General features: G+C 47.5%; 1 protein-coding gene across 1 annotated transcript; it reads right to left on the bottom strand.

Annotated features, from left to right (window-relative positions):
- Positions 1-1,634: 1,634 nt before the first annotated feature.
- Positions 1,635-25,598, bottom strand: LOC113448840 (olfactory receptor 5AR1-like). The gene is made up of 3 exons (XM_087926353.1): positions 24,689-25,598; positions 16,110-16,169; positions 1,635-1,897 (listed from the first exon to the last, which is right to left on the bottom strand). The coding sequence occupies exons 1-3, from the start codon at positions 25,596-25,598 to the stop codon at positions 1,635-1,637; spliced, it is 1,233 nt and encodes a 410-aa protein (XP_087782479.1).
- Positions 25,599-25,816: the final 218 nt, after the last annotated feature.

The raw sequence follows: 25,816 nt of genomic DNA, 5'->3' as shown, positions 1-25,816 counted from the left end.
TCAGGTAGAGTATTTCAGACATTGACCACTCTGTTGCTGAAGTCGTATTTCCTTCAATCAAGTTTGGTACGGTTAACCTTGAGTTTGTATCTATTGTGTGCTCTTGTGTTGTTATGGTTGAAGCTGAAGTATTCATTGACAGGTAAGTCATTGCAATGTATGATTTTATATACCATACTTAGATCAGACCGAAGACGGCGTAATTCAAGGTTTTCTAGTTCTAGAATTTCAAGTCTGGGGGCATAAGGTGTTCTGCAACGAGTAGAGGAGTGTAGAACTCTTCTTGTGAAATATTTCTGGACTTTCTCAACTGTGCTAATATCAGATACATAATGTGGGTTCCACACTGATGAGCTGTATTCAAATATTGGTCTAGCAAATGTTTTGTATGCTCTATTTAGTAGTGTGATATTACCAGAGAAAAAGCTACATAGGATTAGGTTAACAATGCCTTAATGCCTTTTTGGCTATGTAGTTACAGTAGGTTCTAGCACTTAGATCATTAGAGATGAGTATTCCAAGGTCCTTGAAAGAGCTTGGATCATCAACAAGGTCTTGACTATTCAGCTTGTATTTTGTTTTCTGATTTTTTTTTTGCCAATATGTAAGACAGAGCATTTATTTGTTGAGATTTGAAGTTGCCATTTGTTTGACCATTCTGATACATAGTCAAGATCTTTTTGAAGGGTAGCAGTATTGTCTGTGGTATTGAACAGCAGTATTGTCTGGGGTATTGAACAGACTCTTGGCAATAAGAATAGTATACAAAATCCATTGTGCAATTGTCATTTATTATGTATAGATATGCGATTCAGGAGAATATGGACATAATATTAAAACCTGTTTCAAAGTCAGTATATGAAAGAACATCTTTCAATAATATAAATTGTAATAACATCACAAAAATATGTCTGAATGAAGCATTATTTTTATTTCATTTTCTACCAAACAGTGATTTATTCATTCTTTTTCAACCATAATGTGGTACAATAAATCAAAAATGATACATTTTGCAATAAGCTGCAATCTAGGGTGTAAAAAAACCTTTTTCATATGGAAGATAATACAGCCTCCCATTGTTTAGACAAAATGGACAATTCCTTTTTCCATTTTGTGTTTTGAGTTTTTATATTGAATTAATTTATAAATATGTGACATTTAACAAAGAAAATTTGTAAAATTTGGGGGAAGAAAGAGATTTCATCACAATCAATTTTCCATATCAAATGACAGTTTTTCAGCCAGCAGGATTTCATTTTTTGCTTTTGTCTTAAATAAATCAATACTTCCACAAGTCAAATATTATCTGATTCGTGCCTAGTTGTAAAATAGTCAATTTCTTTATTTTTAACCATGGAAGAAGACACTTTGTAGACCCTATTAGTTAAAACAGCAGATAAGATTTTAATATCTACATTAATCAATCAGATGGGATCATAAGTTTTTTATTCATAAAACACCATATCAATGGCTGTCTTTTGCTTTTTTTTTGTTTACTTTAGTGTATTTATGCCACATCTTTTGAACAAGATGCTCACACAACTATGAAGAAGCTTACTGGGTTAAGAAGACAAGAGTACCTAAAGATCAACTTACAAGTCTACCACCCTTAGCTCCCACACTATTACAGATCTCTAGGGAGTCCACAAGCAGTTCATAAATACCTCAGTCCTATTCCGATCATGTTTCATGCTCACCCCCATTTCATCCTTGCGATAACAAGGAAGGCTACGAGAAGAAATCTGAGCCAAAAATTCTCTATGAACTTCATGAGGGGGCCTAAGTTTCTCCAGGAATAAATTGCCTTTCTCTTTAAATTGGGGGTACTTTGCTTTGGAGTAATGGTGATCATGGATGCCAGTTGTAATCCATAAACAGGTGGAATGTGAGTGCCTATCTGAAGGGGAAAAAAACATTCATTCAGAATGTTGTATTTTTACTACTTTTTAAAAAATAGTCAAACATTCGCCCTTGCTTTATGAATAATGTAACCTCAATGTGCTGGAAGTAATATTAACAAAGAGCAATTTAGGTAATATCGCTATGGTAATGTCATAGTGGTTGTATCAGAGTGTCAGTGGGGATTTTAATTGATAATTGATAATTCTTATTTTCATGGGTGTGTTTTACTGTGAATGCTTTGTTTATACTTATCTTCCTGAATATATTTTATTAATTTGTGGGTGATTTAATTATTAGTCTATAAATTACCAATGTCTGCTTAGGTTTGGCAGTGCACAAATATAAGAAAGGGGGAGAGGAGGATGTTCCCCCTCCCATTTTGAGTTAACAATTTTATTTGTTTATTTAAATTTATATGGCCACTCACATAATGTGACTCTTCATAGCATCCAGACGCAGCAACAAATACAACAACATAACCAATTTAAAACACCAAAATAAAATGATCAAAACAAAAACATAAAAAAGTCAAAATCCCAGGAGAATAACAGTCACTTAACAGCATTCAACCACCTTGCAAGCTTCTTGTGTGAAGCATTTTTGGAAGGCTAACAAGGATGCAGCCAATCTCACCTTGGAGGGAATGATGTGGTAGAATAGATAGAGCCACAGAAGAAAAAGCACAACTTCCGGATCCCACAAAATGAAATTTCTTAGCAGAAAAAAATCTGCAGCAGACCTCTCCTGCTTTTCAAGTCTTTTCAAATCTAAATGGATCTAAAGTAACATGGAAATATTTCATCTCTTACCTATTTTCCATAGGAGGTTTAATTTTCTCCTAATTACTTATAATTATAATAATTATAATAATTACTTGAAAATGGAATCTTCTATTAGCTGATAAGAACACAAGCTGTTGAAAACATAGGAATTACTTACTGCATAGGCAGGAGGGGCAAAGGGCTGGGTTTCTTTGAAAGTCAGCCTGAAGATTAATCTGTTGTTTGGGATAGAATAGAATAGAATAGAATAGAATAGAATAGAATAGAATAGAATAGAATAGAATAGAATAGAATAGAATAGAATATTGGCCAAGTGTGATTGGACACACAAGGAATTTGTCTTGGTGTAAATACTCTCAGTATACATAAAGAAAAGGTACATTTGTTAAGGATCAAGAATCATAAAGTACAACACTTAATGATAGTCATAGGGTACAATCAACAATCAAATCATGCTAGGAAACAGTCAAGTGGGAGGGGATGGGTGATAAGGAGTGGTGAGAAGATTAACAGTAATAGTAGTGCACACTTTGTAAATAGTTGAACAGTGTTGAGGGAATTATTTGTGTTAAGTTTGAGCAATGAGAGGCTGAACCAGAGCATGAGTGCAACAGTACTTTATTTTACAAATAAAGGGCTGACCGTGCTTGCCAAGCCTGGAACTGGCTCGCAACAATCAGCAACCAGTTGGACCCCGCAGCCTGCTTTTATAGCTGGCTGCTGGGGAGAACCAACCAATGGGAATGGGGGGATATCGCCCACACAAAGTGAGTGGACCTGAGTGAGAACTCCTTGAGTCCTCAGGACATAACACCCCTTCTCCCCAGATGCGAACACGCATAGTCCTTGAGGTAGATGGGGGGTTTGTGTTGGCGCCCGGAGCGGGCGCAACTCGGGAACATTGTCTGTCTGTTTGGTATCAGTCTGTGACGGTTGAGCTTGGCATAGTGTCGCCGACACTCTCTGGACTGGGCATCCTCGGAAACCACCGGGTTGGTTTCTGGGGTCGAGCTCTCGTGGGTTGGATCAGGTTGGTCAACTCTCTGGGCGCTGTTGTCCGAGTTTGGGCTGACGGAACGACCGCTGGCGCAGACTGGTCGCTGGGTGCGGTGTGGCTGGGCGGCGGATGAGACGGTTCCCCTTCGACTGGAGACTCTGGATTCTTGTTTGCGAGGTTGCTGAGGCGCCTTCTGAGTTGGTCTATGTGTCTCCTCCAGACGCGACCATCCTCCAGCCTGACTCTATACGATCTCGGCCCGGTGACGGCGATGACTTCGCCCGGAATCCAAAGTGGGTCCCCAGCGAAATTCCTTGCGAATATCGGCTCCTGTAACATAAAATGTCTAACCCCCGAAGTGGAAGCGAGGGGAGAGTCAGGGCAGTATTGTGGGTGCAGTCTATCTAATACAGTCCTCAGGCGCCGGCCCATCAGAAGTTCCGCTGGGGACTTATTGGTGACTGCACAGGGGGTTGAGTGCTGGCTCATCAGGAACCGTGAGAGTTTGTGGTGCCAGTCATCTCTGCCAAACCTAGCGAGGGCCTCTTTGGTGGTCCTGACGGCCCTTTCAGCCAACCCATTACTCGCAGGGTGAAATGGGGCTGTGAAAATGTGGCGAATGCCTAGGTTGGCTGCAAAACGGCTGAATTCTACTGATGCGAACTGTGGGCCATTATCGGAGACCAAGGAGTCGGGTAGTCCATGTGTAACGAACAGGCGCATTAACACGTTGGTGATTGCTAGTGTGGTGGTCGTGGATAGCTGTGCCACGTCTATCCATTTGGAATAAGCGTCCACGACCACTAGGAACATCTTTCCATGCACGGGCCGGCCAGATCGATATGGATTCTAGACCAAGGGGCGCTGGCGCCTCCCATCTGGTAGGGGTGGCGATGGGGGGAGCAGGACGGGATTCCTGGCAAATGCTGCAGGAACTTACCCAATTGACAATGTCCTCGTCTCAGACCCGGCCACCACACGTAGCTGCGTGCCAACGCCTTCATTCTCACAATGCCGGGTGTCCCTCGTGCAACGCCTCCAGGACTCAGGTACGCAGCGAGGTCGGAATGACCACTCGAGTGCCCCACAGTAGACAGCCCTGCAAACTGGACAGCTCCTGCATGCGAGTCTTAAAGGGTGCGAATTTGTTATCAACGTTGCCTCCCGGCCACCCCTCCTCACCCAGTCGAGCACCTGGGCGAGCGTTTGGTCTGCCTTGGTTTTGGCGGCGATGTCAAGGGCGGTGATGGGCAGGTCCAACTGGGTGATTTCAAAATGGCATTGACAGGAGCTGGGTCTTCAGCCGGAGCGGGTAAGGGGCAGCGACTGAGCGCGTCAGCGTGGGATAGAGTTTTGCCCGGGCGGTGGATAAGTTTGTATGAGTAGGCCGCTAGGAAAAGTGTCCACCTTGTCATCTGAGGGGAGAGGACTTGAGGTGTCTGTTTGTCGCCGCCAGTAGGCCCAGGAGGGGCTTATGGTCGGTGACCAGTTCAAGAAGTGGCCAAAAAGGAATTCGTGAAACTTTTCACGGCTGCAACAGCTGCTAGGGCTTCCTTGTCTATTTGGCTGTAATTTCGCTCCGTGGCCGAGAGCGTCCTGGAGAAAAAGGCGATGGGGGCCTCGGCGCCATTGGCGAGTCGGTGACTAAGGACCGCCCCAATTCCAAAAGGGGATGCGTCTGCTGCCAGTACTAAAGGAAGGTTGGGGTCGAATTGGATGAGCACTGCCTCTGGACGTAAGTAGTGATTTGACGGCGTTAAACGCCTGGTCTTCTTTGTGCCCCCAGTGCCACGGTGACTTTTTGTCTAGTAATCTGTGTAGGGGTTCGCTACTGAGGATTTATGGGGCAAGAAGGATGCATAAAGTTTAGGAGCCCCAAGAAAGCTTGTAGCTCCGTTTTGGAGGTCGGTGTGGGAGCTTGTGGATCGCCCTAACCTTGGACTCCAGGGGGTGAATGCCAGAGGCGTCAATTTTATAACCCAGAAAGTCCACCTGTCTAGTGGCAATGGCGCATTTTTCTTTTTTTAACTTGAGGCCATGCTGTCTGAACCTCTCTAACACTGCTCGCACTCTCTGGAAGAGTTGGGGTCTGTCCCTGGCCGAGACCAAGATGTCGTCGAAGTAGGGTACTACACCAGGGAGGCCCTGTAAAATCCGCTCCATGAGGGACTGAAAATACCCGGGCAACACTTACGCCAAATTGGAGACGCTTGCATCGGAAGGCACCCCTGTGAGTGACGATGGTCTGAAGTTCCGCTGTTTGGTTATCAACAGGGAACTGTTGATATGCTTGAGACATGTCCAATTTAGCAAAAATACTGCCCGGTTCGAATGTGTGCAATAAGTGCTGAATGACAGGCACAGGGTAGGCGCTAACTTGTAAATATTTATTGATTGTTGTCTTGTAGTCCGAGCAAATTCTCAGGCTACCATCTTTTTTGAGGGGTGTGACAATGGGCGTCTCCCACTTGGCGAAATCTGTTGGCTCAATGACCCCTTGTTTTAGTAGTTTATCCAATTCAGCGCCTAGTTTTGGTCGAATAGCAAATGGAACTCTACGTGGTTTTAATCTGATTGGGACTGCCTGGGGTCAACGGTGAACGAGATGGGGTTCCATTATAACACCCCAGCTCCTCGCTGAACACATCTGCGTAGTCAGCGAATAAGGAGTCAGTGTCTGAGGTTGAGACAGCATGGACTCCTGTTAACCCTAGGCCGAGGTGGGGAAACCAATTGAGCCCCAATAAGGTGGGTAGATTGCCGTTAACTACCACTAGAGGTAGGTGGCCTTTAAAAGCTCTAAAACTGACAAAGAACTTGCCTCTGCCGATCACGGGAATGGCCTTCCCTGGTAGTCCTTCAGACCGAACTGGCATCTCTGAAGCCGGGTAGTAGATAGGCTGGGGAGGAGTCTCTTGAGGGTGTTCCACGAGATTATTGAGAGCGCTGACCCTGTGTCAACCTCCATGTGGCACGGTTTACCTTCTAGAGGAAACGGAGAGAGCGTGAGAAATTTTACTAACAGTGTGGCCAGTACGCCTGGCAAGGCGGTGCGTGCGACAGTTTAATACTTGCCTCTGTGGTCCGAGAGTGTGAGGACGGGGTCTGTGTGCAGCGCTTTGGGGCTTTGGCAGACTCCTCGCAATGTGCCCCTCTTATGGCAGTTGTTGCAAACGGCTCCTCTAAACTTGCAGGTGGCTCCTTGATGTGATCCCCCACAGGCTAGGCACAGCGTGATGTGCTTGGGTGGACCGGTGTATTCTTGTTTGGACCTGGCGCAGACTGGTCGCTGGGTGCGGTGTGGCTGGGCGGCGGATGAGGCGGTTCCCCTTGACTGGAGACTCTGGATTCTTGTTTTGCGAGGTTGCTGGCGCCTTCTGAGTTGGTCTATCATGTGTCTCCTCCAGGCGCATGACCATCCTCCAGCCTGACTCTATCGATCTCGGCGGTGGGCGACGTGAACCGCCCGGAATCCAAAGTGGGTCCCAAGCGAAATTCCTTGCGAATATCGGCTCCTGTAACATAAAATGTCTAACCCCCGAAGTGGAAGCGAGGGAGAGTCAGGGCAGTATTGTGGGTGCAGTCTATCTAGCCACAGTCCTCAGGCGCCCGGCCCATCAGAAGTTCCGCTGGGGACTTATTGGTGACTGCACAGGGGTTGAGTGCTGGCTCATCAGGAACCGTGAGAGTTTGTGGTGCCAGTCATCTCTGCCAAACCTGCGCGAGGGCCTCTTTGGTGGTCTGACAGCCCTTTCAGCCAACCCATTACTACTTGAGGTGAAATGGGGCTGTGAAAATGTGGCGATGCCTGGGTTGGCTGCAAAAGCGGCTGAATTCTACTGATGCGAACTGTGGGCCATTATCGGGAGACCAAGGGTCGGGTAGTCCATGTGTGAACAGGCGCGTTAACAGCGTTGGTGATTGCTAGTGTGGTGGTAGGTGGATAGCTGTGCCACGTCTATCCATTTGGAATAGCGTCCACGACCACTAGGAACATCTTTCCATGCCCGGGGCGGCCAGATCGATATGGATTCTAGACCAGAGGCGCTGGCGCTCTCCCATCTGGTAGGGGTGGCGATGGGGGCAGGGCGGGATTCCTGGCAAATGCTGCTGCGGGAACTTACCCAATTGACAATGTCCTCGTCTAGAGCCCGGCCACCACACGTGGCTGCGTGGCACTCGCCTTCATTCTCACAATGCCAGGTGTCCCTCGTGCAGCGCCTCCAGGACTCGGGTGCTGGCCAGGTCAGAATGACCCTCGGGTGCCCCACAGTAGACAACCCTGCAAACTGGACAGCCTCCGCTGCGAGTCTTAAAGGGTGCATTTGTTATCGCGTTGCCTCCCGGCCACCCCTCCTCACCCAGTCGAGCACCGGGGCGGCGTTTGGTCTGCCTGGTTTTGGCGGCGATGTCAAAGGCGGTGATGGGCAGGTCCAACTAGGTGATTTCAAAAATGGCGTTGACGGGGCTGGGTCTTCAGCCAGGCGGGTAAGGGCAGCGACTGGGCGTCAGCGTGGGATAGGTTTTGCCAGGCGGTGGATAAGTTTGTATGAGTAGGCGCTAGGAGAAGTGTCCACCTTGTCATCCTAGGAAGGACTTGAGGTGTCTGTTTGTGCCGGCCAGTAGGCCCAGGAGGGCTTATGGTGGGTGACCAGTTCGAAGTGGCCAAAAAGGATTATTCGTGAAACTTTTTCACTAGGCTGCAACAGCTACTGCTAGGGCTTCCTTGTCTGTTGGCTGTAATTTCGCTCCGTGGCGAGGCGTCCTGGGAGAAAAAAAAGCGATGGGGGCCTCGGCGCCATTGGCGAAGTCGGTGACTAAGGACCCCCCAATTCCAAAAGGATGATCGTCTGCTGCCAGTACTAAGGAAGGTTGGGGTCGAATTGGATGAGCACTGCCTCTGGCGTAAGTAGTGATTTGGCGTTAAGCGCCTGGTCTTCTTTTGCCCCAGTGCCACGGTGACTTTTTGTCTAGTAATCTGTGTGGGGTTCGGCTACTGAGGCTTTATGGGGCAAAAAGGATGCATAAAGTTTAGGAGCCCCAAGAAAGCTTGTAGCTCCGTTTTGGAGGTCGGTGTGGGAGCTTCGTGGATCGCCTGACCTTGGACTCCAGGGGTGAATGCCAGGCGTCAATTTTATAACCCAGAAAGTCCACCTGTCTGAGTGGCAATGGCGCTTTTCTTTTTAACTTGAGGCCATGCTGTCTGAACCTCTCTAACACTGCTCGCACTCTCTGGAAGAGTTGGGGTCTGTCCCTGGCCGAGACCAAGATGTCGTCGTAGGGTACTACACCAGGAGGCCCTGCCAAAATCCGCTCCATGAGGGACTGAAAAATACCAGGGCAACACTTGCAGCCAAATTAGGCAGCTTGCATCGGAAGAGCACCCCTGTGAGTGACGATGGTCTGAAGTTCCGCTGTTTGGTTATCAACAGGGAACTGTTGATATGCTTGAGACATGTCCAATTTAGCAAAATACTGCCGGTTCGAATGTGTGCAATAAGTGCTGAATAGCGGGCACAGGGTAGGCGCTAACTGTAAATATTTATTTGATTGTTGTCTTGTAGTCCGAGCAAATTCTCAGGCTACCATCTTTTTGAGGGTGTGACAGTGGCGTCTCCCACTTGGCGAAATCTGTTGGCTCAATGACCCCTTGTTTTAGTAGTTTATCCAATTCAGCGTCTAGTTTTGGTCGAATAGCAAATGGAACTCTCGTGGATTTTTAATCTGATTGGGACTGCCTGGGGGTCAACGGTGAGCAAGAGATGGGGGTTCCATTATAACACTTTTGACTCCTCGCTGAGCCACATCTCGCGTAGTCAGCGAATAAGGAGTCAGTGTCTGAGGTTGAGACAGCATGGACTCCTGTTAACCTAGGCCGAGGTGGGGAAACCAATCGAGCCCCAATAAGGTGGGTAGATTGCCGTTAACTACCACTAGAGGTAGGTGGCCTTTAAAAGCTCTAAAACTGACAAAGAACTTGCCTCTGCCGATCACGGGAATGGCCTTCCCCTGGTAGTCCTTCAGACCCGGACTGGCATCTCTGAAGCCGGGTAGTAGATAGGCTGGGGTGGAGTCTCTTGAGGGTGTTCGAGATTATTGAGGCGCTGACCCTGTGTCAACCTCCATGTGCCGCGGTTTACCTTCTAGGGAAGCGGAGAGAATTTTACTAACAGTGTGGCAGTACGCCTGGCAAGGCGGTGCGTACGACAGTTTAATACTTGCCTCTGTGGTCCCGAAGTGCAGGACGGGGTCTGTGTGCAGCGCTTTGGGGGCTTAGCAGACTCTAGCAATGTGCCCCCCTCTGTGGCAGTTATTTGCAAACGGCTCCTTTAAACTTGCAGGTGGCCCTTTGATGTGATCCCCCACAGGCTAGGCACAGCGTGATGTGCTTGGGTGGACGGTGTATTCTTGTTTGGCCCCTACCTGCGACCGTCTGGTCATTGGTGAGGCGATGGACATCGTTCTCATCGTTGCGAGGCTTCCTCAGCTTCCACCTCTTGGGAATGGACTGGGAGCGATGCTGCTGGCACTTGGGCCCTGAATTTCGGTGGCTGAGTTAAGTATGCTAGCTCGGCTGCTAGGGCCTCCTCTACCAGCTTGCGCGAGGTTGAGGTCTTTTTAGCATGTCGCCTCTGTAGGTTGAGATCCTTGACCCCACAAACTAATTGATCGAGGAGCATGTCCTCCAGGTATGTTCCAAACCCGCAGTGCAGGGCTGCTGTTCTGAGCGGCCATATATTGATTGATGGTCTCCTTACTTGATTGCTTCCTCATCTGGGCGTGAACACTCCTGGCGATTTGTGAAGGCCTGGGAGGGCGTAGTGGTTGAAGTGAGGATCTCAAGCAGCTCGGACCATGGGGCGTTTTTCAATTCTCTCGGCGCTCACGGTGCTGCGGCGGTATAAGTAAGCGGTGGCTCCGCAGTAGTTAGGAAATAGGATTTTTCCGATGCTCTCCGCATCCGCCAGACCGACCGCATCGATGTAATGATTGAAAGCGGTTCTTATCCGATTCCCACTTCTCTTCGTCTGGTTTTAAACGCTGGGAATACTGGGTTGGAACTCATGGTGCTGGAACGGCTGGGCTACCTGCGGAAAAAATCTCTCTGGGACTCTGACGCTCGTGAGTTACTAGTGATATCAGCTCTGGAGGGTTTTTTGTAACCTCTCTTTCTCTCTCTAAGGTTACCACGTTGGCTGCTAGCCGTTGCAAGTGTCTAGATTCGCGCCAAAAAGTGGGCGTTAGTGACTCTCTACAGGCGCTGTGCTGTGATTCCCTACTGGCTCGAAATTCAAATGACACCCGTTTGAATTTCGCGCCAAATGCAGAAGCGGCTGCGGCACCCAGCCTTCACTTTCCCCGTAAGCGGGGCTAACAGCGGCTACAGACGCTTCTAACTTTGACTCAGACCGCTTTCTCTGGCTGCGGATCTGCGTTTGCTCTTTGATCACTCGTTTTGTGGTGGTGGAAGTGGATAGCTGTGCACGTCTATCCATTTGGAATAAGCGCCCACGACCACTAGGAACATCTTTCCATGCACGGGCCGGCCAGATCGATATGGATTCTAGACCAAGGGCGCTGGCGCTCTCCCATCTGGTAGGGGTGGCGATGGGGGGAGCAGGACGGGATTCCTGGCAAATGCTGCAGGAACTTACCCAATTGACAATGTCCTCGTCTAGACCCGGCCACCACATCGTAGCTGCGTGCCAACGCCCATTCTCACAATGCCGGGGTGTCCTGGTGCAACGCCTCCAGGACTCGGGTGCACGCAGCGAGGTCGGAATGACCACTCGAGTGCCCCACAGTAGACAGCCCTGCAAACTGGACAGCTCCTGCATGCGAGTCTTAAAGGGTGCGAATTTGTTATCACGCGTTGCCTCCCGGCCACCCCCTCCTCACCCAGTCGAGCACCTGGGCGGCGATTTGGTCTGCCTTGGTTTTGGCGGCGATGTCAAGGGCGGTGATGGGCAGGTCCAACTGGGTGATTTCAAAAATGGCATTGACAGGAGCTGGGTCTTCAGCCGGAGCGGGTAAGGGGCAGCGACTGAGCGCGTCAGCGTGGGATAGAGTTTTGCCCGGGCGGTGGATAAGTTTGTATGAGTAGGCCGCTAGGAAAAGTGTCCACCTTGTCATCTGAGGGGAGAGGACTTGAGGTGTCTGTTTGTCGCCGGCCAGTAGGCCCAGGAGGGGCTTATGGTCGGTGACCAGTTCAGAAGAAGTGGCCAAAAGGAATTCGTGAAACTTTTCACGGCTGCAACAGCTGCTAGGGCTTCCTTGTCTATTTGGCTGTAATTTCGCTCCGTGGCGAGAGCGTCCTGGAGAAAAAGCGATGGGGGCCTCGGCGCCATTGGCAGTCAGTGACTAAGGACCGCCCCAATTCCAAAAGGGGATGCGTCTGCTGCCAGTACTAAAGGAAGGTTGGGGTCGAATTGGATGAGCACTGCCTCTGACGTAAGTAGTGATTTGACGGCGTTAAACGCCTGGTCTTCTTTGTGCCCCCAGTGCCACGGTGACTTTTTGTCTAGTAATCTGTGTAGGGGTTCGGCTACTGAGGATTTATGGGGCAAGAAGGATGCATAAAAGTTTAGGAGCCCCAAGAAAGCTTGTAGCTCCGTTTTGGAGGTCGGTGTGGGAGCTTCGTGGATCGCCCTAACCTTGGACTCCAGGGGTGAATGCCAGAGGCGTCAATTTTATAACCCAGAAAGTCCACCTGTCTAGTGGCAATGGCGCATTTTTTTTTTTTTTAACTTGAGGCCATGCTGTCTGAACCTCTCTAACACTGCTCGCACTCTCTGGAAGAGTTGGGGTCTGTCCCTGGCCGAGACCAAGATGTCGCCAAGTAGGGTACTACACCAGGGAGGCCCTGTAAAATCCGCTCCATGAGGGACTGAAAAATACCCGGGGGCAACACTTACGCCAAATTGGAGACGCTTGCATCGGAAGGCACCCCTGTGAGTGACGATGGTCTGAAGTTCCGCTGTTTGGTTATCAACAGGGAACTGTTGATATGCTTGAGACATGTCCAATTTAGCAAAAATACTGCCCGGTTCGAATGTGTGCAATAAGTGCTGAATGACGGGCACAGGGTAGGCGCTAACTTGTAAATATTTATTGATTGTTGTCTTGTAGTCCGAGCAAATTCTCAGGCTACCATCTTTTTGAGGGTGTGACAATGGGCGTCTCCCACTTGGCGAAATCTGTTGGCTCAATGACCCCTTGTTTTAGTAGTTTATCCAATTCAGCGTCTAGTTTTGGTCGAATAGCAAATGGAACTCTACGTGGTTTTAATCTGATTGGGACTGCCTGGGGTCAACGGTGAGCGAGATGGGGTTCCATTATAACACCCCAGCTCCTCGCTGAACACATCTGCGTAGTCAGCGAATAAGGAGTCAGTGTCTGAGGTTGAGACAGCATGGACTCCTGTTAACCCTAGGCCGAGGTGGGGAAACCAATCGAGCCCCAATAAGGTGGGTAGATTGCCGTTAACTACCACTAGAGGTAGGTGGCCTTTAAAAGCTCTAAAACTGACAAAGAACTTGCCTCTGCCGATCACGGGAATGGCCTTCCCTGGTAGTCCTTCAGACCGAACTGGCATCTCTGAAGCCGGGTAGTAGATAGGCTGGGGAGGAGTCTCTTGAGGGTGTTCCACGAGATTATTGAGAGCGCTGACCCTGTGTCAACCTCCATGTGGCACGGTTTACCTTCTAGGGAAACGGAGAGAGAAATTTTACTAACAGTGTGGCCAGTACACCTGGCAAGGCGGTGCGTGCGACAGTTTAATACTTGCCTCTGTGGTCCCGAGTGCGAGGACGGGGTCTGTGTGCAGCGCTTTGGGGGCTTGGCAGACTCTCGCAATGTGCCCCCTCTTATGGCAGTTGTTGCAAACGGCTCCTCTAAACTTGCAGGTGGCCCTTTGATGTGATCCCCACAGGCTAGGCACAGCGTGATGTGCTTGGGTGGACCGGTGTATTCTTGTTTGGCCCCTACCTGCGACCGTCTGTCGTTGGTGAGGCGATGGACATCGTTCTCATCGTTTGGGCTTCCTCCGCTTCCACCTCTTCGGAATGGACTGGGAGCGATGCTAGCTTGGCACTTGGGCCCTGAATTTCGGTGGCTGAGTTCGTTGCTAGCTCGGCTGCTAGGGCCTCCTCTACCGCTTGCGCAAGGTTGAGGTCTTTTTTAGCTAGCAGTCGCCTCTGTAGGTTGAGATCCTTGACCCCACAAACTAATTGATCGAGGAGCATGTCCTCCAGGTATGTTCCAAACCTGCAGTGCAGGGCTGCTGTTCTGAGGGCGGCCATATATTGATTGATGGTCTCCTTACTTGATTGCTTCCTCATACGGGCGTGAACCTCCTGGCGATTTGTGAAGGTCTGGGAGCGTAGTGGTTAGTGAGGATCTCAAGCAACTCGGACCACGGAACGTTTTTAATTCTCTCGGCGCTACGAGTGCTGCGGCAGTATCGTAAAGCGGTGGCTCCGCAGTAGATTAGGAAATAGGATTTTTCCGATGCTCTCCGCATCCGCCAGGCCGACCGCATCGATGTAATGATTGAAACGGTTCTTATACGATTCCCACTTCTCTTCGTCTGGTTTAAACGCTGGGAATACTGGGTTGGAACTCATGGTGCTGGAGCGGCTGGGCTACCTGCGGAAAAAATCTCTCTGGGACTACGGCGCTCGTGAGTTACTAGTGATATCAGCTCTGGAGAGGTTTTTTGCTAACCTCTCTTTCTCTCTCTGGGTTACCACGTTGGCTGCTAGCCGTTGGAGGTGTCTAGATTCGCGCCAAAAAAGTGGGCGTTAGTGACTCTCTACAGCGCTGTGCTGTGATTCCTACTGGCTCGAAATTCAAATGACACCCGTTTGAATTTCGCGCCAAATGCAGAGCGGCTGCGGCTCGCAGCGCTTCACTTTCCCCGTAAGCGGGGCTAACAAGCGGCTACAGGCGCTTCTAACTTTTTGACTCAGACCGCTTTCTCTGGCTGCGGATCTGCGTTTGCTCTTTTTGATCACTCGTTTTGTTAGCTGACCGCTCTCTCTGGGCTACGGATCGGTGGCTAGTGACTCAGCGGTTGCAAGGTGCATCTGGTAGCCATCCCACCTTCGTCGCCAGTGTTAAGTTTGAGCAATGAGAGGCTGAACCAGAGCATGAGTGCAACAGTACTTTATTTTACAAATAAAGGGCTGACCATGCTTGCCAAGCCTGGAACTGGCTCGCAACAATCAGCAACCAGTTGGACCCCGCAGCCTGCTTTTATAGCTGGCTGCTGGGGAGAACCAACCAATGGGAATGGGGGGATATCGCCCACACAAAGTGAGTGGACCTGAGTGAGAACTCCTTGAGTCCTCAGGACATAACAATTTGTTTAGCAGAGTGATGGCTTTTGGGGAAAAAACTGTTCTTGTGTCTAGTTGTTCTGGTGTACAGTGCTCTATAGCGTCATTTTGAGGGAAGGAGTTGAAACAGTTGGAGAGGCTGTTTCACTACAAATTTATCCTTTATCCCCCTCACCTGTAGCCTTCTCTTTCCAGTGGAGCTACCATTTAACCCATCTCATCCTGATATTTTTTAATCTGCTTCTGTTGACATGTGGGAAAGGAATGCAGGTGTTCTGGTGTGATTCAGCAGATGGATAGAGAATGGTCAGTATGTTTATTAGCAGGGTGTACAAGTGAGTCTGTAAATGAATATGTGTAAGTGATTCACAATAAATTTTAGGTAGCTCAAAAATCAAACATCAAACCATTTTCAACTCTAAGTCACATTAACCAACAAGAAAACATAGCATCTGTTATGTCCTGAGGACTCTAGGAGTTCTCACTCAGGTCCACTCACTTGTGTGGGCGTTATTTCCCCCATTCCCATTGGTCAGTTCTCCACAGCAGCCAGCTATAAAAGCAGGCTGCGGGGTCCAACTGGCCGCTGATTGCTGCGAGCCAGTTCCAGGCTTGGCAAGCACGGTCAGCCCTTTATTTGTAAATAAAGTACTGTTGCACTCATGCTCTGGTTCAGCCTCTCATTGCTCAAACTTAACACTGGCGACGAGGATGGGATAGCTACCAGATGCACCTTGCAACCGCTGAGTCACTAGCCACCGATCTACCGCCCAGAGAGAGCGATCGGTTGGCAACAGGGGAAACGCTGATCCGCAGCCAGAGAGAGCGGTCAGCTAAGCGAAACAGCGATCAAAGAGCAAACGCAGATCCGCAGCCAGAGAAAGCGGTCTGAGTCAAATAGTTAGAAGCGTCTGTAGCCGCTTGTTAGCCTCGCTACGGGAAAGTGAAGCGCTGCGAGCCGCAGCGCTCTGCATTTGGCGCGAAATTCAAGCGGGTGTCATTTGAATTTCGGGCCAGTAGGAATCACAGCACAGCGCTGAGAGAGTCACTAACGCCCACTTTTTTGGCGCGAATCAAGACACCTCCAACGGCTAGCAGCCAACGTGGTAACCCAGAGATTTCTCCGCAGGTAGCCCAGCCGTTCCAGCACCATGAGTTCCAATCCAGTATTCCCGGCGTTTAAACCAGACGAAGAGAAGTGGGAATCGTATAAGAACCGTTTCAACCATTACATCGATGCGGTCGGCCTGTCGGATGCGGAGAGCATCGAAAAAATCCTATTTCCTAATCTACTGCGGAGCCACCGCTTACGATACCGCTGCAGCACTCGTGGTGCCGAGAGAATTAAAAACGTTCCGTGGTCCGAGTTGCTTGAGATCCTCACAAACCACTACGCTCCCAGACCTTCACAAATCGCCAGGAGGTTCACGTTCCGAATGAGGAAGCAATCAAGTAAGGAGACCATCAACCAATATATGGCCGCCCTCAGAACAGCAGCCCTGCACTGCGGGTTTGGAACATACCTAGAGGACATGCTAGCTAAGAAAGACCTCAACCTCGCGCAAGCGTAGAGGAGGCCCTAGCAACCGAGCTAGCTACGAACTCAGCCACCGAAATTCAGGGCCCAAGCGCCAAGCTAGCAGCGTTCCCAGTCCATTCCGAAGAGGTGGAAGCGGAGGGAAGGCCCACAACGATGAGAAGCGATGTCCATCGCCTCACCAATGACAGACGGTCGCAGGTAGGGGCCAAACAAGAATACACCGGTCCACCCAAGCACATCACGCTGTGCCTAGCCTGTGGGGGATCACATCAAAGGGCCACCTGCAAGTTTAAAGGAGCCGTTTGCAACAACTGCCATAAGAGGGGCACATTGCGAGAGTCTGCGAAGCCCCCAAAGCGCTGCACAAAGACCCCGTCCTCACACTCGGGACCACAGAGGCAAGTATTAAACTGTCGCACGCACCGCCTTGCCAGGCGTACTTGCCACTCTGTTAGTAAAATTTCTCTCTCCGTTTCCCTAGAAGGTAAACCGTGCCACATGGAGGTTGACACAGGGTCAGCGCTCTCAATAATCTCGTGGAACACCCTCAAGAGACTCCACCCCAGCCTATCTACTACCCGGCTCCAGAGATGCCAGTTCGGTCTGAAGGACTACCAGGGGAAGGCCATTCCCGTGATCGGCAGAGGCAAGTTCTTTGTCAGTTTTAGAGCTTTTAAAGGCCACCTACCTCTAGTGGTAGTTAACGGCAACCTACCCACCTTATTGGGGCTCGATTGGTTTCCCCACCTCGGCCTAGGGTTAACAGGAGTCCATGCTGTCTCAACCTCAGACACTGACTCCTTATTCGCTGACTACGCAGATGTGTTCAGCGAGGAGCTGGGGTGTTATAATGGAACCCCCATCTCGTTCACCGTTGACCCCCAGCCAGCCCCAATCAGATTAAAACCACGTAGAGTTCCATTTGCTATTCGACCAAAACTAGACGCTGAATTGGATAAACTACTAAAACAAGGGGTCATTGAGCCAACAGATTTCGCCAAGTGGGAGAGGCCCATTGTCACACCCTAAAAAAGATGGTAGCCTGAGAATTTGCTCGGACTACAAGACAACAATCAATAAATATTTACAAGTTAGCGCCTATCCTGTGCCCGTCATTCAGCATTTATTGCATACATTCGAACCGGGCAGTATTTTTGCTAAATTGGACATGTCTCAAGCATATCAACAATTCCCTGTTGATAACCAAACAGCGGAACTTCAGACCATCGTCACTCACAGGGTGCCTTCCGATGCAAGCGTCTCCAATTTGGCGTAAGTGTTGCCCGGGCATTTTTCAATCCCTCATGGGCCGGATTTTACAGGGCCTCCCTGGTGTAGTACCCTACTTGACGACATCTTGGTCTCGGCCAGGGACAGACCCCAACTCTTCCAGAGAGTGCGAGCAGTGTTAGAGAGGTTCAGACAGCATGGCCTCAAGTTAAAAAAAGAAAAATGCGCCATTGCCACTAGACAGGTGGACTTTCTGGGTTATAAAATTGATGCCTCTGGCATTCACCCCCTGAGTCCAAGGTCAGGGCGATCCACGAAGCTCCCACACCAACCTCCAAAAGCGGAGCTACAAGCTTTCTTGGGACTCCTAAACTTTATGCATCCTTCTTGCCCCATAAAGCCTCAGTAGCCGAACCCCTACACAGATTACTAGACAAAAAGTCACCGTGGCACTGGGGCACAAAGAAGACCAGGCGTTTAACGCCGTCAAATCACTACTTACGTCAGAGGCAGTGCTCATCCAATTCGACCCCAACCTTCCTTTAGTACTGGCAGCAGACGCATCCCCTTTTGGAATTGGGGCGGTCCTTAGTCACTGACTCGCCAATGGCGCCGAGGCCCCCATCGCCTTTTTCTCCAGGGCGCTCTCGGCCACGGAGCGAAATTACAGCCAAATAGACAAGGAAGCCCTAGCAGCTGTTGCAGCCGTGAAAAAGTTTCACGAATTCCTTTTGGCCACTTCTTGAACTGGTCACCGACCATAAACCCCTCCTGGGCCTACTGGCCGGCGACAAACAGACACCTCAAGTCCTCTCCCCTCGGATGACACGGTGGACGCTTTTTCTAGCGGCCTACTCATACAAACTTATCCACCGCCCGGGCAAAACTCTATCCCACGCTGCGCACTCAGTCGCTGCCCCTTACCCGCTCCGGCTGAGGCCAGCTCCTGTCAATGCCATTTTTGAAATCACCCAGTTGGACCTGCCCATCACCGCCCTTGACATCGCCGCCAAAACCAAGGCAGACCAAGCGCTCGCCCAGGTGCTCGACTGGGTGAGGAGGGGGTGGCCGGGAGGCAATGTTGATAACAAGTCGCACCCTTTAAGACTCGCATGCAGGAGCTGTCCAGTTTGCAGGGTTGTCTACTGTGGGGCACTTTCGGTGATCATTCCGACCTCGCTGCGTGCCCGAGTCCTGGAGGCGTTGCACGAGGGACATCCCGGCATTGTGAGAATGAAGGCGTTGTACGCAGCTCGTATGGTGGCCAGGTCTAGACGAGGACATTGTCAAGTGGGTAAGTTCCTGCAGCATTTGCCAGGAATCCCGTCCTGCTCCCCCATCGCCACTCCTACCAGATGGGAGAACGCCAGCGCCCCTTGGTCGAGAATCCATATCGATCTGGCGGCCCGTGCATGGAAAGATGTTCCTAGTGGTCGTGGATGCTTATTCCAAGTGGATAGACGTGGGCGCAGCTATCCACAACAACCACACTAGCAATCACCAACGTGTTATGCGCCTGTTCGTTACCCATGGGCTACCCGACTCCTTGGTCTCCGATAATGGCCCACAGTTCGCATCAGTAGAATTCAGCGTTTTGCAGCCAACCTAGGCATTCGCCACATTTTAACAGCCCCATTCCACCCTGCGGTAATGGGTTGGCTGAAAGGGCCGTCAGGACCACCAAAGAGGCCCTCGCTAGGTTTGGCAGAGATGACTGGCACCACAAACTCTCACGGTTCCTGATGAGCCAGCACTCAACCCCCTGTGCAGTCACCAATAAGTCCCCAGCGGAACTTCTGATGGGCGACGCCTGAGGACTGTATTGGATAGACTGCACCCACAATACTGCCCTGACTCTCCCCTCGCTTCCACTTGGGGGTTAGACATTTTATGTTACAGGAGCCGATATTCGCCAGGAATTTCGCTGGGGACCCACTTTGGATTCGGGCGAAGTCATCGCCGATCACCGGGCCGAGATCATATAGAGTCAGGCTGGAGGACGGTCGCGTCTGGAGGAGACACATAGACCAACTCAGAAGGCGCCTCAGCAACCTCGCAAACAAGGATCCAGAGTCTCCAGTCGAAGGGGAACCGTCCCATCCGCCACCCAGCCACATCGCACCCAGTGACCAGTCTGCGCCAGCGGTCGTTCCAGTCAGCCCAAACCCGAACAACAGCGCCCAGAGAGTTGATCAACCGGATCCAACCCACGAGTTTGACTCCAGAAACCAACCCGGTGGTTTCGAGGATGTCCAGTCCAGAGAGAGTGTTGGTGACACTTTGCCCACTCAACCGTCACAGACTGATGCCGAACAGTCAGACAATGTTCCCGAGTTGCGCCGCTCCGGGCGCCAACACAAACCCCCATCTACCTCAAGGACTATGCGTGTTGCATCTGGGGGAAGGGGTGTTATGTCCTGAGGACTCTAGGAGTTCTCACTCAGGTCCACTCACTTGTGTGGGCGTTATTTCCCCCATTCCCATTGGTCAGTTCTCCACAGCAGCCAGCTATAAAAGCAGGCTGCGGGGTCCAACTGGCCGCTGATTGCTGCGAGCCAGTTCCAGGCTTGGCAAGCACGGTCAGCCCTTTATTTGTAAATAAAGTACTGTTGCACTCATGCTGTGGTTCAGCCTCTCATTGCTCAAACTTAACAGCATCAGTATTCTATTGGTTTGGCTGGGTTCAGCAAACTGGTAGCTCCAAGGATCATCTGTGAGCAAACTGGTTCACTCTGATTATCAACTGCTAAGTCCTCCTACCCACCCTGGCTGTATACTGACCTTTATTTCCTGCTTTTGAAGCTCAGCTGCTTCACAGGGCACAGCAGATTGCCGTGTGTCAGCTGTTGAAGAGACAGGGAGAGTGCAGGTTAGCAGGAGGTCAGTATCAAACCTTCTGCACACGCCCACCAAGCCACGCCCACAGAACCGGTGATAAAAACAGTTGAATCCCACTGCTGCATAGCATGTAACTCCAAACTAAAAGTAATTAACTCAAATAGTATCCAAAACCCATAGAAATGAAGTTTTAGTCATGTTTAGTATGGTATGGAGAATTGGGGGACATTCTGAATGAAACTTAGGTATCTCAACAATATTAAATATGCTCTGACATGTTGGTGCTTGTAAGAGTTTGATGACATCAGTCTAGAATGGGGTCTTGGCCTGTGGGCCTATATCCCCTCCCAGGAATTAAAAGGGTCTGTGTCTTATCATCCATACTTATATGCATAAGTATAGGCTCATTACTGAAATTGCTGCAAAGTTTTTCTTTCTTTCTTTCTTTCTTTCTTTCTTTCTTTCTTTCTTTCTTTCTTTCTTTCTTTCTTTCTTTCTTTCTTTCTTTCTTTCTTTCTTTCTTCTCCATTTCCTTATTGGGCAGATCTTTTGGCCTTCTGCTTTCTAGTTCTTAAGCTTCCCAGTCTATAATGGAAATGATAGCTTGATGGCTTTTTGTTGCTTTCCAGTAGCTCAAATGAAATAACCAGGAGAAGAATGTTCTCCCATTCTTTTAAACACAGAATAGGATTATGGAATTCTTGATATTACCTAAATGGTAAACATCTACAAGAAAACAACCAGAGGGCACCAAGGATTCTACAATTCAAGCCTGAGCTACAAATATTCTCTCTGATTGGTACAGAATAGGAATTCCTCTCTTTTAATCTCTTTAGGAGATGAAGATATTTTTGCCCCTGTAGTCACCCAATGTTTCAGCTGCAAAATTTTGGGAGTTGAAATCTATGCATCTTAAAATGGACAAGGTTGAGACACATTCATAACTAAAATCATAACAACATTCCAAGAAAGAATGACAAGCAAGAATTCCACAAAGAAACATAATTTGTTTTGGGAAATAGTAAATAGAACCAATCGTATGGATGAAGTGACATATTTGTCAAAAGACTAAGATTCTTGGAAAAATTAGCTGTAACACTGGACTTTTGATATTCTGGAAATATTATCAAGAATTAAAATTGTGAATATTTTAATATTTTGCTACATTGACCACCAATCAAGAAATGTAAATTACTGGATGAATATAAACAATCATAATCACTGGCCACCCCACCCCTCAACCTCTTGAACTCCATTTCAGACTTGGTCCTTAATTCTCTCGTCTGTTTGCTTTGATAGATGGGTAAACAATCATTTTTACCATTATCTTGAGTTTGTGTGATTAACGATTCATGTATATTTTATGCCAGCTTCTTTAAATAATAATAAAATTGATTATAAAATTGCTTGCTTTGTTCTGTAGTAGACTTGGGTTTCAGTAAAAGAAGAAGGAAAGGCAATTTTGGCATCACAGAATTATTTATAACTTAATTCTTAGCCACTTAAAATTTAATATGTCTTAGAAGGGAAGCTTTTTTAAAAAAGCTGAATATATCTTTAACAGCTAATTCTAACAGCTGCATTTTAATTCTAATTAATTCTAATTCTAACAGCTGCATTTTACAATGGTAACTTGTCATTTTTCCTATGAAACATACATCTTTGCGTATGTCTTCTGCTGCAATGGATGAACATTACCATATTGTTCTTTGTAACAAAAGATGTAGGCTTGAATCAAACAGTGCCCTTAATTAATGGAAATAGGTTTATAATTGAGCTAAAGGAGTTGATAATTTCTCTGAAATACCCCCAACATGAATCAAATTCCACCATCCTGACCTCTGAAAAACCCGTTTTTGAGAAACACTTTAGACTTCACTGAGAACAAGAAAAAGAACATCGCTGTTCCTTAAATAAGTTCCTGTTCAGAGTTCATCAAATCCAGAGCAATAGATAATATTCCACCCAATATGTTCTGTTGTCCCATTATTAAAACCATGAAGTTGATATATAGTTCTCCATTAGCAAGTGAATATGATTAATAGCCAATTATTTTTTAATTCTAGCACAAAGATTTATTTATTTGTTTGTTTATCAGATGTTTATAGCTGCCCATCTCACCAAAAATGAATCTGGGCGGTAAAGGAAGTTAATACATATTATAATCTTATTTGCCAATGAAGTCTCCATTCAAGAAACTAAATTCAATCCATTAAACAGAATATGCAAAATAACTATCTTTTTCCCCATTCTGCATAAGGACAGATTTTGGAAAGAGGTGGTTTCAAAACAAAATCATAACTTTTTCCACTCTCTAATATATAATAAAAAAACAGCCTAATTTATTCAGTCATATGGTTTTGGTGCAGTTTCAAATTCAAGCAAATTCATTTGATATCATTTCATTTCAATTTACAATTAATTAAGTCTTGTAAACGTGATTTCAATGGAATTGAGAAGCTGCCTATAGGGAGTAGTGAGACATACATAGAAAGTTGAGGGTTTCCTCTTTCCTTTCATTCTGCTTGCTAACTTCAGAGCTACATCATTCTGTTTTTGTTTTCAGAAATATAAGTATTCATTTCTTGACTCCATGGGGATAGACCAGGGGTTGGAGACCTTAAACACTCAAAACGCCATTTGGACCTGTTTCCCGCAGAAAAGAAAACACCGGGAGCCACAAAACCCTTCCCATGCCTGACTATTTCCTGAGCAGCCACAAAAGACATGATAGCAGTGTTTCAATATTTGAGGGGCTGCCACAGAGAGGGAGGGGTCAAGCTATTTTCCGAAGCATCTAAAGGCCAGACAAGGAATAATGGATGGAAACTGAACAAGAACAGATTCAACCTGGAAATAAGGAGAAACTTTCTTGCAGTGAGAAAAATCAACCAGCTTGCCCTTGGAACAGCTTGTCCTCAGAAGTTGTGGGAATGCCATCACTTGAGAGTTTCAAGAAGAGATTGGACTCCCATCTGTCAGAAATGGTGTGGGTCTCCTACTTGGGCAGGGGGTTGGACTAGATGACCTACAACGTCCCTTCCAATTCTGATTATCTGTTATCTGTAAAACAGCATATATAGTTGAATTAAAGATTTTGTTTTCTTCTGAAACTTTTCTTTTCTTGGTTTTATCCATGGTTAACCTACCGGGGGTTGAAAAGCTCAGTAATTAGTGTGCCAGTGGGTGTCACACATTGACAGTTGTGATGCATATTTTGAGAGACAGGGAGCTCCAGCAAAGGGATGAAAGAGCCACACGTGGCTCCAGAGCTGCGAGTTGCTGACCCCTGAGATAGACTGAGCAAAAGATGTCATTCTACTTGTAGACAGCTGTGCCTACCTGGAAGTAGAGCAATGAACTGGACAAGCAAAAAGCAGAGAATGCCTCTCAATAAGTGTAGGAAAGAAGAGCCAAACCCAACACTCTTGTTTGAGATCCATCAATGACTAATCAAATCTCCCGAATGAGAATACTAAACCTAAGTTAAATGCACCTACATTAAGTATGACTATGTGATAGATGCTTTAAGAAAAGGGATTTGTTAAACAGATACTACCCATAGAAGAAAAGCTACATAGAAGAAGCCTTTGCCTACAGATTGACAGTGTGTTCTTCAAGAGATTATGGGAGTTGTGCATTAGCATAGGAAACTATGAAAGGCAGGAGATAGGGTATAGTTAGGGATTTGTTCTGAACTTGACTTTTATTCTCTCTGCTTTTTGTTCATGAGGTTGATAATCTCCGAGTCTTTTTTCCTGCCTTTGCCCCTCTGTCTAGATGCATACATTCTTGGTTATACTGGTAGAATGTAGAGCTAGAAAAGGCTACATCTTTTTCCCTTACTTCCTCAATTTTTATTTTTATTTTTTGATTAAAATAAAAAGCCTGCTCAGGTTAGTTTCCTGCTTTGAGGAATACCTTCCATATAGATAAATTTTCTTCCTTCCAATTTTAAACAGAGCAGCACATTAGATCATACATTTAGATAAAATGCTTCAGTTTGTCTGCTTTCATAAACATCTCATGCCCTTTAAGAAAGCCATCTCCAGTGCCTGCCTCCTTCTCAAGGCATTTTTGACTTCCTTGTTCCTCAGGCTATAGATCAAAGGATTCAGCATTGGAATCATTATGGTATAGAAGACGGAAGCCCATTTATCCTGATCCAGAACATAGTTGGAACTTGGGCGCAGGTACATAAAGACCGTTGTTCCATAGAAGATGGTTACAGCTGCCAGGTGGGAGGCGCATGTTGAAAAAGCCTTTTGTTTCCCCTCAGATGAATTAATCCGTAGGATTGCTGTCAAGATGAATGCATACGACACCATAATTTCTGTTGAAGTAAATATTCCCAGGATTGTTGCAAAAACAAAGAGCACCATTTCGTTGATGCTTGTGTCAGTACAAGAAAGAGACAGCAAAGGGGGAACATCACAGAAAAAATGGTTGATGACATGGGAGTCACAAAAAGAGAGCTGAAAGGTAGAAGCTGTTTGTGTCACTGCATTCACCAAGCCAATGAGGTAAGATCCAGCCACCATCACAGTACACACTTTGGGGGACATGGTAACCACATAGAGGAGAGGATTACAGATAGCCACGTAACGATCATACGCCATCACTGCCAAGAGGATACACTCAGTACTTGCACAGAAAATGAAAAAATACATCTGTGCAGCACAATTAGCATATGAAATGCTTTTCTCGTCTGCCAGTATGTTTGCTAACATTTTGGGGGCAATGGCTGAAGAATACCCAAAATCTAAGAAAGACAAATGACTGAGGAAGAAATACATAGGGCTCTGAAGCTGAGAGCTTATTCTGATTAATATGATCATCCCCAGATTGCCAGTCAGTGTAATTAAATAGATAATTAGTATCACAATAAAAGACAGCAGCTCCATCTTTGGACTATCCACTAAACCTACCAAAATAAATTCAGCCATCTTTGTGTGGTTTTCTTCAATCATTTCTCTTCAGTAATTAAAAACTGTTGAAAGACAAGTGTCTAGTCTCTTCAATGGCATCAGATCTGTAATATATAAAAAAGGATGTTTTATAAGGATCCGTATCTTCTCCAAGGCTTTGCAGATGAAGCTTAGCTGCCACTGATAATGCAAAACATCAGGATGTGCAATAAATCAAAACAAAGACCTTTAAATTTAATCATGAAGAAATATTCCTCAAC

The sequence above is a fragment of the Pseudonaja textilis genome, chromosome 1, assembly GCF_049901715.1.
Source record: "Pseudonaja textilis isolate UNSWEBS1 chromosome 1, rPseTex1.2, whole genome shotgun sequence".
Taxonomy (NCBI): Eukaryota; Metazoa; Chordata; class Lepidosauria; order Squamata; family Elapidae; genus Pseudonaja; species Pseudonaja textilis.
The sequence above is the reverse complement of the archived record's forward strand: the minus strand, read 5'-3'. Positions and strand labels throughout refer to the sequence as shown.